The 15,792-nt window shown below is 44.0% G+C and overlaps 2 protein-coding genes and 1 pseudogene across 2 annotated transcripts; 1 reads left to right on the forward strand and 2 right to left on the reverse strand.

Annotated features, from left to right (window-relative positions):
- Positions 1–5,482: 5,482 nt before the first annotated feature.
- On the reverse strand, positions 5,483–10,499 carry LOC135521042 (proteasome subunit alpha type-2-like). The gene is made up of 7 exons (XM_064946951.1): positions 10,394–10,499; positions 9,825–9,901; positions 8,650–8,782; positions 8,418–8,540; positions 7,552–7,633; positions 5,965–6,096; positions 5,483–5,776 (listed from the first exon to the last, which is right to left on the reverse strand). Exons 1-7 carry the CDS (start codon positions 10,432–10,434, stop codon positions 5,660–5,662), a joined length of 705 nt encoding a protein of 234 aa, XP_064803023.1. The 5' UTR covers positions 10,435–10,499; the 3' UTR covers positions 5,483–5,659.
- LOC135521043 (large ribosomal subunit protein bL32m-like) lies at positions 10,483–13,088 on the forward strand. The gene is made up of 3 exons (XM_064946952.1): positions 10,483–10,669; positions 10,969–11,147; positions 12,571–13,088. The coding sequence occupies exons 1-3, from the start codon at positions 10,576–10,578 to the stop codon at positions 12,823–12,825; spliced, it is 528 nt and encodes a 175-aa protein (XP_064803024.1). The 5' UTR covers positions 10,483–10,575; the 3' UTR covers positions 12,826–13,088.
- A 180-nt stretch (positions 13,089–13,268) lies between these two features.
- On the reverse strand, positions 13,269–15,458 carry LOC135519868 (collagen alpha-2(VI) chain-like; annotated as a pseudogene).
- Positions 15,459–15,792: the final 334 nt, after the last annotated feature.

Consider the following 15,792-nt stretch of genomic DNA (forward strand, 5'->3'; position numbering starts at 1 on the left):
GTTTTGGTCACTAGATGCCCCCATTGTGCTTTTTGACCTTCCAAAACCAGGGACTGGTGCCACACATAACATCCCCCCCCTTTCCAAAACCAGGGACTGGTGCCATACATACAGTGCCTTGCGAAAGTATTCGGCCCCCTTGAACTTTGTGACCTTTTGCCACATTTCAGGCTTCAAACATAAAGATATAAAACTGTAATTTTTTTGTGAAGAATCAACAACAAGTGGGACACAATCATGAAGTGGAACGACATTTATTGGATATTTCAAACTTTTTTAACAAATCAGAAACTGAAAAATTGGGCGTGCAAAATTATTCAGCCCCTTTACTTTCAGTGCAGCAAACTCTCTCCAGAAGTTCAGTGAGGATCTCTGAATGATCCAATGTTGACCTAAATGACTAATGATGATACATACAATCCACCTGTGTGTAATCAAGTCTCCATATAAATGCACCTGCACTGTGATAGTCTCAGAGGTCCGTTAAAAGCGCAGAGAGCATCATGAAGAACAAGGAACACACCAGGCAGGTCCGAGATACTGTTGTGAAGAAGTTTAAAGCCGGATTTGGATACAAAAAGATTTACCAAGCTGTAAACATCCCAAGGAGCACTGTGCAAGCGATAATATTGAAATGGAAGGAGTATCAGACCACTGCAAATCTACCAAGACCTGGCCGTCCCTCTAAACCTTCAGCTCATACAAGGAGAAGACTGATCAGAGATGCAGCCAAGAGGCCCATGATCACTCTGGATGAACTGCAGAGATCTACAGCTGAGGTGGGAGACTCTGTCCATAGGACAACAATCAGTCGTATATTGCACAAATCTGGCCTTTATGGAAGAGTGGCAAGAAGAAAGCCATTTCTTAAAGATATCCATAAAAAGTGTCGTTTAAAGTTTGCCACAAGCCACCTGGGAGACACACCAAACATGTGGAAGAAGGTGCTTTGGTCAGATGAAACCAAAATTGAACTTTTTGGCAACAATGCAAAATGTTATGTTTGGCGTAAAAGCAACACAGCTCATCACCCTGAATACACCATCTCCACTGTCAAACATGGTGGTGGCAGCATCATGGTTTGGGCCTGCTTTTCTTCAGCAGGGACAGGGAAGATGGTTAAAATTGATGGGAAGATGGATGGAGCCAAATACAGGACCATTATGGAAGAAAACCTGATGGAGTCTGCAAAAGACCTGTGACTGGGACGGAGATTTGTCTTCCAACAAGACAATGATCCAAAACATAAAGCAAAATCTACAATGGAATGGTTCAAAAATAAACATATCCAGGTGTTAGAATGGCCAAGTCAAAGTCCAGACCTGAATCCAATCGAGAATCTGTGGAAAGAACTGAAAACTGCTGTTCACAAATGCTCTCCATCCAACCTCACTGAGCTCGAGCTGTTTTGCAAGGAGGAATGGGAAAAAATTTCAGTCTCTCGATGTGCAAAACTGATAGAGACATACCCCAAACGACTTACAGCTGTAATCGCAGCAAAAGGTGGCGCTACAAAGTATTAACTTAAGGGGTTTTTCTGTTTTTGATTTGTTAAAAAAGTTTGAAATATCCAATAAATGTCGTTCCACTTCATGATTGTGTCCCACTTGTTGTTGATTCCTCACAAAAAAATTACAATTTTATATCTTTATGTTTGAAGCCTGAAATGTGGCAAAAGGTCGCAAAGTTCAAGGGGGCCGAATACTTTCGCAAGGCACTGTAACATCCCCCCCTTTCCAAAACCAGGGACTGGTACCATACATAACATCCCCCCCTTTCCAAAACCAGGGACTGGTACCATACATAACATCCCCCCCTTTCCAAAACCAGGGACTGGTACCATACATAACATCCCCCCTTTCCAAAACCAGGGACTGGTACCATACATAACATCCCCCCCTTTCCAAAACCAGGGACTTGTACCATACATAACATCCCCCCCTTTCCAAAACCAGGGACTGGTACCATAACATTCTCCCCCTTTCCAAAACCAGGGACTGGTGCCATACATAACATCCCCCCCTTTCCAAAACCTGGGACTGGTACCATACATAACATTCTCCCCCTTTCCAAAACCAGGGACTGGTGCCATATATAACAATGCTCATAGGGCAAGAACCTAGTTCAGTCCATTAACCTAGAGTGATACCTGTAAGAAAGAAACACTAACCCTTAAACGGAAGAGGAAAATAACGACAATCCGAACTAGCCAGTTCAGTCCATTAATCTAGAGGTTGACTAAGAATTAAAGGAGGTTAAGTAGTCCCCCAGATGAGCTGGGCGAGTTTGTGCCCTCATAGGCCGTTCTTCAGCCACCTTGGCTCTGGCCCTTGGGGAGCCCACAGAGGCTGGGGGGAGGTGGTAGTAGTGGGGGAGATCCATCAGGTGGCGTTTCTGGCTTGTAAGTCAGTTTTGTAGGCATTTGTGTTCATTGAGGGGCAGGGACTTTTCTGAGGTGGCTGGCATGCTCATTTCTCAGCATGAGCCATCCTCCTCTCTCATGTGCGTTCTGAGCCCTCTCCTGTACTCCCTGTTCACCCACGACTGCGTGGCCACGCACTCCTCCAACTCAATCATCAAGTTTGCGGACGACACAACAGTGGTAGGCTTGATTACCAACAACGACGAGACGGCCTACAGGGAGGAGGTGAGGGCCCTCGGAGTGTGGTGTCAGGAAAATAACCTCACACTCAACGTCAACAAAACTAAGGAGATGATTGTGGACTTCAGGAAACAGCAGAGGGAACACCCCCCTATCCACATCGATGGAACAGTAGTGGAGAGAGTAGCAAGTTTTAAGTTCCTCGGCATACACATCACAGACAAACTGAATTGGTCCACTCACACAGACAGCATCGTGAAGAAGGCGCAGCAGCGCCTCTTCAACCTCAGGAGGCTGAAGAAATTCGGCTTGTCACCAAAAGCACTCACAAACTTCTACAGATGCACAATCGAGAGCATCCTGGCGGGCTGTATCACCGCCTGGTACGGCAACTGCTCCGCCCTCAACCGTAAGGCTCTCCAGAGGGTAGTGAGGTCTGCACAACGCATCACCGGGGGCAAACTACCTGCCCTCCAGGACACCTACACCACCCGATGTTACAGGAAGGCCATAAAGATCATCAAGGACATCAACCACCCGAGCCACTGTCTGTTCACACCGCTATCATCCAGAAGGCGAGGTCAGTACAGGTGCATCAAAGCTGGGACCGAGAGACTGAAAAACAGCTTCTATCTCAAGGCCATCAGACTGTTAAACAGCCACCACTAACATTGAGTGGCTGCTGCCAACACACTGACACTGACTCAACTCCAGCCACTTTAATAATGGGAATTGATGGGAAATGATGTAAAATATATCACTAGCCACTTTAAACAATGCTACCTTATATAATGTTACTTACCCTACACTATTCATCTCATATGCATACGTATATACTGTACTCTATATCATCGACTGCATCCTTATGTAATACATGTATCACTAGCCACTTTAACTATGCCACTTTGTTTACATACTCATCTCATATGTATATACTGTACTCGATACCATCTACTGTATCTTGCCTATGCTGCTCTGTACCATCACTCATTCATATATCCTTATGTACATATTCTTTATCCCCTTACACTGTGTATAAGACAGTAGTTTAGGAATTGTTAGTTAGATTACTTGTTGGTTATTACTGCATTGTCGGAACTAGAAGCACAAGCATTTCGCTACACTCGCATTAACATCTGCTAACCATGTGTATGTGACAAATAAAATTTGATTTGATTTGATTTTGGCAAAATGGTCAATGGCTTCGTCATACAGTATGCTTTTAGTGTTAGTTTTCATAGGCAACCTAGCTACAAATGCTTGTTTGCCAAACTTCCTGACATGGGCAACAATGAACCATCTAATTTAGCTAGCTAAATGTGAGCCTACATCTACATCTTCTACCATCTCAAGCCAGAGCCACAGTATATGAATTTAGGGCAAGATCAGAATCGCCGTCATTATCATTGGCCAGTACAGAGAATTAAGTCCAAATCCCCATCCCTGGATTAGGAAAGGGAAATCAACACAAGTAAACCAGAAACAAACACTTTTTTTTTTAGACAATGAGGACATTTTAGGAAGCCAAATCCAAACTGGCCTCCCTTGGAGTGCGTTTTGCTGCACCAAGACAACCCACAGTAGACTCAGCTGAACACTGATAGGCTAATTATTTTCTATAATTTTATTATTTTATTTAATCAAGGGAGGCCAAATGCTACAGCTGGCAACGTGTCACACAAGTCGACATCATAGATATTGGGCTACACATACTGAGACAGAGGGCCGCCGTTTCCCTCACACAGATGACATTCAGCCACTTGCGACTTGACTGAAAAGTATATAAACATTTCAATAAATATTCGGGGCTAGAGTCCATGAATACGCGGCACTGGTTATCCCTCCTTTCAACGGCGCCCTGCTGCGGAGAGCAAAGCAAGTCAAAGTTCTTGTCCCTTGGCGTGTGGTGAGCAGCGCCCGCTCCCTCTGGACTGAAGAATTGCGAGTCCACTTTGAGTTACTTTCACCGACTCAACAGTCCCCAACCAACCTGACACCCCGTATGGATCAGCCAGAAGGCAAGGATCCATTCTCTAAACAACAACAAAATCTCACACCCACTGAGCCGCCATCATTTTTGTCATTATCTGGACGAGGAACGAACTTGACGGCCTTCACCGCACCTGCCGCTGGTAGTTCATCCTCATCAGGTTACATTTCTGAGCTACAGGAGTACGTTTTCTTTTTGTACTTAATGCTAATTTTCCCGACCACATCGCTTCCCTCTACACATCTCATTTCGTCGTGTCCATTTCCACATATCCAAGCTCTTTCCACTCCTTCAACCTCTGTAGTAGCAAACTGTTTAAAAATGTTTCTTGAATTTCTCGCGTCGACTCTATCAACCGCCATTACTCCTCCTGGAAACTCCAGTCCCTCTGACGTGCACTGTCAACTGTGGGACCTTAAATAGACAGGTGTTTCTAAATCATGTCCTAACGATTGAATTGGCCACAGGTGGACTCCAATCAACGTCAATGAAGAACATAGGAAATTGGATGCACCTGAGCTTAATTTGGAGTGTTATAGGAAGTGGGTGTGAAAAGGCTACTTATGTAAGTTAGACATTTCTGTAAATCATTTTTATTAATTGAGAAACGTTTACAAAAACACTCATTATTGGGTATTGTGTGTAGATGGTTGATTTATATCAGGCTGTAAATGTTGAATAAGTCAAGTGGCATGTATCATTTCTGAAGGCTCTGTATTTTGGGGGGGGGGGGGGGGGGGGGGGGGGGACTAATTTCATGCAAAATGTATATTTACACTTTTCGCAATATTGTGAGAAATTGAGAATTAAACAACTAATTATCAAATCACAAACTGAAACCAAACATGAAATTATATGAAGAAAATAAAAATTGATCAAAGGACAAAATATTATTACATAAATCATATTTTATTAGTAGTTCGTGACTAGGTATAACCGGAGCAAAAAAAACGACAAATTGTTGAAATCTGCTAAACTGCAAAAAAACTGTATTGGTATGTGTTTTGTAAAAAGTAAACAGCTGATCTGAATGAGTCCATGCCGACAGACCCCATGGAGGGGGCATTTTATGCAATGGCTGCCAGGTAGTCCTTGACCTCTGCTGTGGTGAGTCTTCTGAAACCTGCCTCATTGCAGATTCCCACCTCAATGTTATCTTCTGTCATCTGACCCTCAAAACTTTCCTTTAAAAACACACACAGAACACAATATTAATGCAGCGCAGTAAATGCATGGATTTCATTAGAACACTATGACAAATTAATTCAAACTATTCCAGGTTTAACCTAAAACACAGTATCACATATTCTACTGTGTTTCTTAAACACTTCTGAGAGGGAAGAGTACTAAAACTGCAGGTGAGATGAGTTACCTTCAAGGTTAAGATTGCTGTGTGGATTGCGTCTTCCAGCTCCAGATCCACGTTATATCTCTTTTCTAGGAATGTTTTCCCATTGACGTAGTTCTTTCCCATCGCTGTGGCTTTCCATGCAAAGTATGCACCCTGTGTACATCAAAATAATCACATAGTGAGTACCGGAAAAAACTATGTAGAGTGGGGCAAAAAAGTATTTAGTCAGCCACCAATTGTGCAAGTTCTCCCACGTAAAAAGATGAGGCCTGTAATTTTCATCATAGGTACACTTCAACTATGACAGACAAAATGAGAAGAAAAAATCCAGAAAATCACATTGTAGGATTTTTAATGAACTTATTTGCAAATTATGGTGGAAAATAAGTATTTGGTCAATAACAAAAGTTTATCTCAATGCTTTGTTATATACCCTTTGTTGGCAATGACAGAGGTCAAATGTTTTCTGTACGTCTTCACAAGGTTTTCACACACTGTTGCTGGTATTTTGGCCCATTCCTCCATGCAGATCTCCTCTAGAGCAGTGATGTTTTGGGGCTGTTGCTGGGCAACAACACGGAGTTAAGAAGTAAGCTCACTCCACAGCTAAAATGTCACGGATGGAGCCATCCGATTGGTACACTTTTGGGTGGCTCAAACCGTTGAAACGTTGTCACATGTGTTAAAAGTAGAGGTCCCGAGTTCGAGCCAGGTATGAAATTTGGGGTGGGTACAAGCAAGCAACGTCCTAACATATGCACATGTAACAGTAGAGAAGACACTTGGGCTGTCTACACTTACACTTACATGCTACTTCTGCTATCAGAATACGAAGATTGCATTGAAAAGACTGGTTGTGGTTGGATTGTGTTCAGATCTGGCCGACCACTTCAGGTGGTGGTCAGGGTCACATTTTGTACAGATTTCTCCTCAGTCTGGACACAATCAGGCTACCGTCGCCCACAGTCAGCACGTGTTTTGGGAACGAGAGGTGCCTTTTTTCATTAAAAAGTTGAAGGAAATATGTTCCTAGTGTGGAATGTGTTTGCTGGCTTCATAAATGCCAGCCAGCTAGCTTATTTAATCAGGCTACCTGTGTTATTGACTGTACGTTTTGTTTATGTGTAACTCTGTGTTGTTGTTTTTGTCGCTCTGCTTTGCTTTTATCTTGGCCAGGTCGCAGTTGTAAATGAGAACTTGTTCTTAACTGGCCTACCTGGTTAAATAAAAGGTGGACATTTTTGGGGGTAAAACTATTTTTTGTTATGCCTATTTGCAATCCCTTTAGCTTTGCTAGCTAGCTTGCTGGCTAGTTACAGAGGTTAGCTGGCTAGTTAGCTACAGTAGTTGGCTACTGCCATCAACTTGCTGTGTTGTTACCAGATGTAGCCTGTTCCACCGTTTGCATTATGCATTCTGGCATTTGAATATAGCGCAGGAAAAGGGCATCAGGACACATTTAAAATGTAGGTTTAGACGCATGACGAGTTCGGAGTTCCATGATTAGAACTCCATGATCAGAACACAAAAGCTCCATGAACTGTCTGGACTCGGCCTAGGAGTGAAGCAATTCAACGATAGTGTGTTTATACTACCATGGATACTTACAGAGGGATCTGACTGGAAGAGGTAAGGGCGATCATCATCCCATCCAGCTATCAACAGTGACACACCAAAGGGTCGCACTCCACTGAAAAAAAACACAGGATGTTACTCTCTAGAAATTCAGGTGAAAACAACTACTTTATCAACACACATGGATATTGTAATTCAGCAGTGGCCAACCCTCGTGGAAAGATACTGGGTGTCCGGGCTTTAGGCTTTTCCTTCAGCCCTGCTCTAACACACCTGGTTCTATGCTGGGTGTCTGGGCTTTAGGCTTTTCCTTCAGCCAGCCCTGCTCTAACACACCTGGTTCTATACTGTGTGTCCGGGCTTTAGGCTTTTCCTTCAGCCCTGCTCTAACACACCTGGTTCTATATGGGGTGTAAGGACTTTAGGCTTTTCCTTCAGCCCTGCTCTAACACACCTGGTTCTATACTGGGTGTAAGGGCTTGAGGCTTTTCCTTTAGCCAGCCCTGCTCTAACACACCTGGTTCTATATGGGGTGTAAGGACTTTAGGCTTTTCCTTCAGCCCTGCTCTAACACACCTGGTTCTATACTGGGTGTCCGGGCTTTAGGCTTTTCCTTCAGCCCTGCTCTAACACACCTGGTTCTATACGGGGTGTACGGGCTTTAGGCTTTTTCTTCAGCCAGCCCTGCTCTAACACACCTGGTTCTATACTGGGTGTAAGGGCTTTAGGGCAGGGCTGAAGGAAAAGCCTAACACACCTGGTTTTACCAATCAGCTGGTCATCAGGACCTTGATAAGCTGAATCAGTGGTGTTTCAGCAAGGTTGGATCAAAAGCCTGCACACTCAGTCGGCCAGCCTGATCAAACTTGAGGAAACCCACAAAACAGAACAGAACTGACCCAGACTGTGTGTACTCCTGCATGACAGAGGCTACCCACTGGACAAGCTGGGCTGTGGGGATTGGCTCCTGGTAGACCAGGAAGTACTGCTGGGCCAGTTTCCTCGCTCTCCTCAACAGCACCCTGCAGAGTAACAAGAGACACATTTCTAAGATATTCTTGTCCCTGTTGTAAACCCAAGATTTAGAAACTCAAGGAAAGGAAGTCTCCCTCACACACACACAGGATGTACCTGTAGTCTGGACCCATTCCACTGTAGACCATGCCAATATGTTTGGTTATCATCTCGACTTTGTGAACACTCGTCTCATCGTACAGTATAGACTTCTGTTTCTTCTCGGTCGCCAAAACGACTCCATTTGAGGCTTTAGACGGGAGAAAGAAACCATCAAAATCTGGACTGTCTTCTGTAACGCGGCTAAACTTCTTGATTTGTTTTAGATTTGGTTCATTAAGGCTGTTTCGACAGGTAGCTCAATTCTGATCATTTTTTTCCACAAAAAAATGTTTTTGACCACATCAGATCTTTTTCAGAGCTGATCTGAGTGTTTGAAAGACCAATAGTAAAAAAAAAAATCTAAAACGTAGCCTTAAAAATCCCAGCAGCCATGACTGAATTCAAATGTGAGTTGGTTTCAGGTGTGGTTTGATGTGGGGGTCTCGTGTGTTCGCAGGTGGGAAGAGTTAGCCAAATTATATTGCCGATTTGCTTTCGCCGGCTCGTGTGCTACCGTGGCAAAATTAGTTTGACTTTGGATAGCCCATCTCTGGGCCTAGTATGGAACCGTCAATAAATAACAATGTAAATTAGGCAATATTTTCATATTGCACACTTTATTTCTCATTAAATGTTTTCAATATTTAGGGATATCCAAAGTCAAACCACATTTACCACAGGCATTACGATCAGGGTCGCATGCAGCTACACTCCAAATGGATGAGAACTTGTTTGCTGCCAGCTGTGGACTCGTGTTGAAATAAACCCAACCTTCATTTACGTTGTGGCATACTCCGGTAGAAAAATCTGTTTTGGACAAAACTGACTTTATGACCAAAATTATCCTATTTACACTTTGTAGTCAGTTTTGACATTAGAATACATGTTACTGACTCATATTGATGGCACATAGGCTGTCTTCTAAATTAGAAGTTGGTTTTCAGGGGCATTTGCTCTTTAAAAGAGTTTGGTACCATGGACACATATATACAAGATGCCCGCATACAAAAAGCCATTACCTGGTGGTTGCTCCACTGTATACATACATGGGCTATGTTTAAACAGGCAGCAACTTCTGATTTTTCTCTCTCATCAGATTAGCTCTTAAGTGAAATTTGTGAAAAATGATCAGAATTTGTCTGCCCGTGTGAACGCAGTCATATTGGGTGATCATTTTAAGTCATCTTTACCTTTGATTCCCACTGAGGGGGCTCCTGCTGCTACTGCTGACAGGGCATACTCAATCTGGACCAGTTTACCAGATGGGCTGTGTGGGAGGGAAATTGTTTAAACTTTTCATTAACGACGCCATGACAAATAATTTCGTCTTGGTCTGATCAGTGCTTTTAGAGTTTAGATTTATTGGTGCAACGTTAAGCTAGTGACTCAGTCTCACTCAGCAATCAACAAACTGAAAGTGAATGTAAACTTGCAACAGCAAAGCCAGATGCCTTTTTGAAAAGATCGCAACTCAGCTAATCACTTAATTACTGAAAGAGAGCAAATGGTATGAAGAGACTAAATGTGTTGGAAATCAAAATTGCCTGTGTGAAGATCTTGAAAAAGAAACATCACACTTCCTACTACTAGCCTAACATTAGCTAGCCAGAGTAACAGAATGACAAAGCATCAAACCACCGCGAGCAACAGTCTGGTTTCCAAACAACTCGCTCGATCTCAATTCTTCTTCCTTTTTATGTCTTCCTGCAATACCCAAACTAACAAAACTGTTGCTACTACAGTAATTTGTAGAAGTTACCTGAATGTGGTGAGTGAGAAACTGTACCCCCTTTCTCCCATATTTGCTCAGTACTGGTGATAACGCGTTATATGACAAGATGCAATTGGTTCTTCGGTTGTCGCAGTTCAATGACGTATGTGATTCAATGACCGTGAGCTGTGTGACATGAGTGTAAAGGCACTACTCAAACCTCTAAAATTATGAATTCGTCTGGTTTAGTGTGTTTTTTGAGACGTTCGTTGTTACAGCTGGAATGCAGAATTATACAGGCTACAGGACTTGACAGACAGTTTGGTGAGTTTGAGCTTTACACAACATGCTGCCTTGTGTTTATTTGTAGCTAGCTGGCTGGCTAACACTCGAACTAACTAGTAAGCTAGCTTTAAAACTTCCATGGTAGCCATGTTACCCTGCATAATCTATGACTTTGTGTTTGACAGTAAGAACTATGATGATGTACGATTCTATACGTGCTTCAGTCTTTGAGTAGACTACTAGATGTATACTGAGTGGTGACATACATACATCGTTTCTGTCAATTTTATAGATTGTTGATATGTGATTGTGTCTCTGTGTGTTTTGTTTCTAATCAGTCCCAGCTCTAGCTGTCCATGGGCCCAGCATCCTCCCACATCCCCACGATGAGCAAGAGGTGACCTCGGAGCCCAGCTTCTTGGACAATGTGTTCTGGATGGCAGCACCCAAAAAGAGACGCACAATAGAAATCAACAGGACCAGAAGACGAGACCCAAGCTTTATGCTCAAAGTTAAGGTATTAACTTTGATTACTTGTATCATTTCACTGGGTAACATTTCACCTGTAATTATTGTCCTCTGATGTCCAGTTGTATGTAGCATATTTTATGTAATAACTATTGCAATAAACACAATTGAAAAGGCAATAGATTTTTCTGATGTTTTGTGCTCTCTCTCTCCACCGTTCTCCTCCTCCCTATCCCCCTTTCTCTCTCTCCCCTCATCTCTCTTTCTCTCCCCCCTCATCTCTTTCCCTTGTTCTCCCCCTCCCTATCCCCCCTCTCATCTCTCTCTCCCTCGTTCTCCCCTCCCTATCCCCCTCTCATCTCTCTCTCCCTCGTTCTCCCCTCCCCTATCCCCCCCTCATCACTCTCTCCCTCGTTCTCCCCCTCCCTATCCCCCTCATCTCTCTCTCCCTCGTTCTCTCCCCCTCCCTATCCCCCTTTCTCTCTCCCCCTCATCTCTCTCTTTCCCTTGTTCTCCCCTCCCTATCCCCCCTTTCTCTCTCCCCCTCATCTCTCTCGTTCCCTTGTTCTCCCCCTCCCTATCCCCCCTTTCTCTCTCCCCCTCATCTCTCTCTTTCCCTTGTTCTCCCCCCCTTTCTCTCTCCCCCTCATCTCTCTCGTTCCCTTGTTCTCCCCTCCCTATCCCCCCTTTCTCTCTCCCCCTCATCTCTCTCTTTCCCTTGTTCTCCCCCCCTTTCTCTCTCCCCCTCATCTCTCTCTTTCCCTTGTTCTCCCCCTCCCTATCCCCCCTTTCTCTCTCCCCCTCATCTCTCTTTTCCCTTGTTCTCCCCCTTTCTCTCTCTCCCCCTCATCTCTCTCTTTCCCTTGTTCTCCCCCTTTCTCTCTCCCCCTCATCTCTCTCTTTCCCTTGTTCTCCCCCTCCCTATCCCCCTTTCTCTCTCCCCCTCATCTCTCTTTCCCTTGTTCTCCCCCTCCCTATCCCCCCTCATCTCTCTCTCTTTCCCTTGTTCTCCCCCTCCCTATCCCCCTCTCTCTCTCCCCCTCATCTCTCTCCCTCGTTCTCCCCCTCCCTATCCCCCTTTCTCTCTCCCCCTCATCTCTCTCTCCCTCGTTCTCCCCCTCATCTCTCTCTCCCCTCGTTCTCCCCCTCCCTATCCCCCTTTCTCTCTCTACCCCTCATCTCCCTCTCTCCCCTCATCTCTCCCCCTCATCTCTCCCTCCCTTCTCCCCTCATCTCTCTCTCCCTCGTTCTCCCCCTCCCTCTTCATCTCTCTCTCGTCTCCCCCTCCCTATCCCCCTTTCTCTCTCTACCCCTCATCTCTCTCTCCCTCGTTCTCCCCTCATCTCTCCCTCGTTCTCCCCCTCATCTCTCTCTCCCTCGTTCTCCCCTCCCTCTTCATCTCTCTCTCGTTCTCCCCCCCCCTATCCCCCCTCATCTCTCTCCCCCCTCATCTCTCTCCCCCTCTTTGTCAGACCAACATTGAGCCGTGCGTGGAGTGTGGCCACCTGAAGCAGAAGCATATTCTATGTGGGTTCTGTTATGAGAAGATCAGGAAGGAGACAGCGCTGATCCGAGGTCAGATTAAAGCCATGGAGGGCAGGCCTCTCAACACACCAGCGCAGGAGACCCTGGTCCTGTATGACAGCGAGAGTCCATGGGAGTCCGACAAAGACAAGAGGATAGTGGAGAGAAACAGAAAACGACCCTCCTGGTTCAGTATCTATTGAGGTAGCATTTAGTCACACCAGTAATTAGGTTGCTAATATCCCAGTTTCTGTATTGAAGTAAATGCATTGATTAAAAAAATCAACAGCAGCATTGTTTTTTGTTGTTGTTATCAACACATGACAGAACCTTCAAATGTGGTTCATTTTCTTTGTCTTGTTATTGGAACATGGCTGCAATGTCACATATTGTACATCCTCTACATTTTGGTAGGAACATGCTATACCTTTGTTATTAATGAGAATAAATCTTTATTTGAAAATTATTGGGGTCACAAATCAATTAGATTAGTAACACATCTTTGTTTTTAAATGTTAATTATTAATAAAAACTAATTATAGAAAAGATACATAAAAGGACATATGAAATCAGTTCTAGGTCTTTCAGTTAGCCTACACTCCCCGTGTTAAATCAAATGGGGCCCTGAATATATTTCAAACCTGGTTTAACCAAGGCAATGAGCCATGTGTTTAACAACCCCAGGGAGGGCCAAGTCATTGAAACTCATCAGGTTAAAGATAAGAGCTTTGTCCCAAAGAGTGAGTTGCAGCAACCGCTCCCTGTCAATATCTGATCCCACTGTGATAGCAACACCCTCTGCGTTGGCCCTTCTCATGGCTCCAATACCCTCAGCAAAGTTCTTGTCTGAGGTCACTCCGTCTGTAATGAACACAAAGGTGAGCTCTGCGTCTGGATGTACTCCTCTGAACCGACCTCCAGGGTTACTGACGAGGTTCTCAGTTGCGTAGAGAATAGCGCTGCCCAGAGTGGAGGATAAATCGCGGTAGACTGCATTTAGAGACCAGGAGCTAATCTTTCTGTGGTTGTTGGAGAAGTCCAGAAGAACCTCTGGGTCCTGCTCCCCTCCAAACTGCAGCACAGCGAAGCGAGCTCCTAAAGAGACCTCCTTGGAGAGAGGGATCGATTGGGAGAGTCTCCCGATGAAGCGCAGGATGCTGGTGAAGTTTCTGCCCCCTGTTCTCTCAGAACCGTCAGTGAAGAAGAGGATGTCTACGAGGCGCTGGATCAGTGGAGCCAAACTCAAATCTTTGACAATAATAGAAAAGTCAATGTTACACAGACTGTTGATTCATAAACTCTTAATACATCTGTAGTTGTCTGTAATTTACATATGCAGAATATGTTGGAAAGACATTAATAGATCATTTCCAACAGAACAAATATTCAAGGTCAGTGATTTTCATTAGTGCAGTATAAAATAATACCAAGAAACTTAGTCCCATTATTAGATGTAAAAACATCAATAAAAATAAATAGTATTTTCACCTGAGGCACACTTCAGGTCTGGACAGATCATCTCTGGTTCTAGAGAAGAAGAGAAGTGAATGTAGTTCATTAGTCAGGGTTGGTAATTTTCACAAAATAAAATCATTGAACTGTTGATTAAATATAGTGTGCATCCCAATGGCACCCTATTCCCTATATAGGTTACGAGTTCAAGCCCCGAGCTGACAAGGTACAAATCTGTCGTTCTGCCCCTGAACAGGCAGTTAACCCACTGTTCCCAGGCCGTCATTGAAAATAAGAATTTGTTCTTAACTGACTTACCTGGTTAAATACAGGTAAAAAAAAAATAAAAAAAATAGAGCTCTGGACAAAAGTAGTGCACTATATAGGGAAGAGGGTGCCATTTGGGATGCAGACATAGACTTGCCTGGGCAGAGGATTTGTTCTATTTCCTCTAAGAATTCCTCAGCAGTAAGTTCAGCGTAGACACTCAGGGTCTTCACCCGGTCGCCCATATTACAGGCAATCATCTCCAGATTCTGCCTCTCTGCCCCTGTCCACTCCGTTACCACAGGGCTCCAAGATTATCCAGGTCTTTAGGATCCTAGCGGCCGTCTGTGATAACTTTGGCCACCACCTTGGTCCTCCCCCTGCGACCTGGAACTATCAGATGGTCGTATGTGCACTTCAGGGCAGAGGGAGTCCAGGTGCCTCCAGCGATCCACTCCATGGCTTTGACCTTTGTGTTGAAGGAGGTCACAGAGGTGATGCTCCTATCGTCCATCCTGATGGCCTGAACCGCCCCTTGGTGACTGTACTGAACCACACCCAGACGAGACCCTTTTGGGGGTTGAGAAGTAGTTCAGGGAATAAAATTGATTACATGTTTAAAATATATATATTTTAAATATTGGTGATCTATTGTTTTTCCATTCAAACAGTGGTTGTCGTAGTAACGCAGCATCGTGAAGTTTACCTGAGACGTCTGATGTGTTTTTGGCCATCTTCCCAAGCCTGTTTGCTACACTGATGACAACGTTTTTAGCCAAGCTGAAGTTGTTGTTTTCCAATACTTTCAGAGCTGTCAATCACAAACACCAGGTCCAGGGGAGGGCAAACCTTTTCACAATCTGCACAGAGAGACAGTTAACAGTAAGACTTGGGCATTTTTTATTATTACAAGGAAAATTGGTTGTCATTAAAATAAACCATTACCACAGCAGCCACATGTTTCTCTGACAAATCCCATGATTTCACACTCCTGAAAGTTGAGAATATTCATCAGCATTCTCTCAGAGAGAGTAAGGGACATGAAAGATATCTGTCAATCAGGATGAACAAATAAAGTCAGTTACTTACCGATAGGCCCCACGAGTACCAGGTACTCCCTAGACACCATCAATAGAAAAATTTAATGACCCATGACAGACTCTTAGTGGATGAAATGAATCACAAATGAGAACTAAATGTACCTTGGTATGTGTACATAGGAATAAGACTCACCGGTGGTCCAGCTGACCCCCTCACTCCTCTGTCCCCAGGAACACCCTCTTGCCCTGGCTCCCCCTGTAAAACAATTCACACTTTGTTTTAATATAAATAAATAAATTGTTTTAAATAAACTAGTGCATCTATTAATATAATGTCTCTGTTTATGATATTTTTTATTTTACCTTTATTTAACTAGGCAAGTCAGTTAAGAACAAATTCTTATGTTCAAT

The sequence above is a fragment of the Oncorhynchus masou genome, chromosome 29, assembly GCF_036934945.1.
Source record: "Oncorhynchus masou masou isolate Uvic2021 chromosome 29, UVic_Omas_1.1, whole genome shotgun sequence".
Taxonomy (NCBI): domain Eukaryota; kingdom Metazoa; phylum Chordata; class Actinopteri; order Salmoniformes; family Salmonidae; genus Oncorhynchus; species Oncorhynchus masou.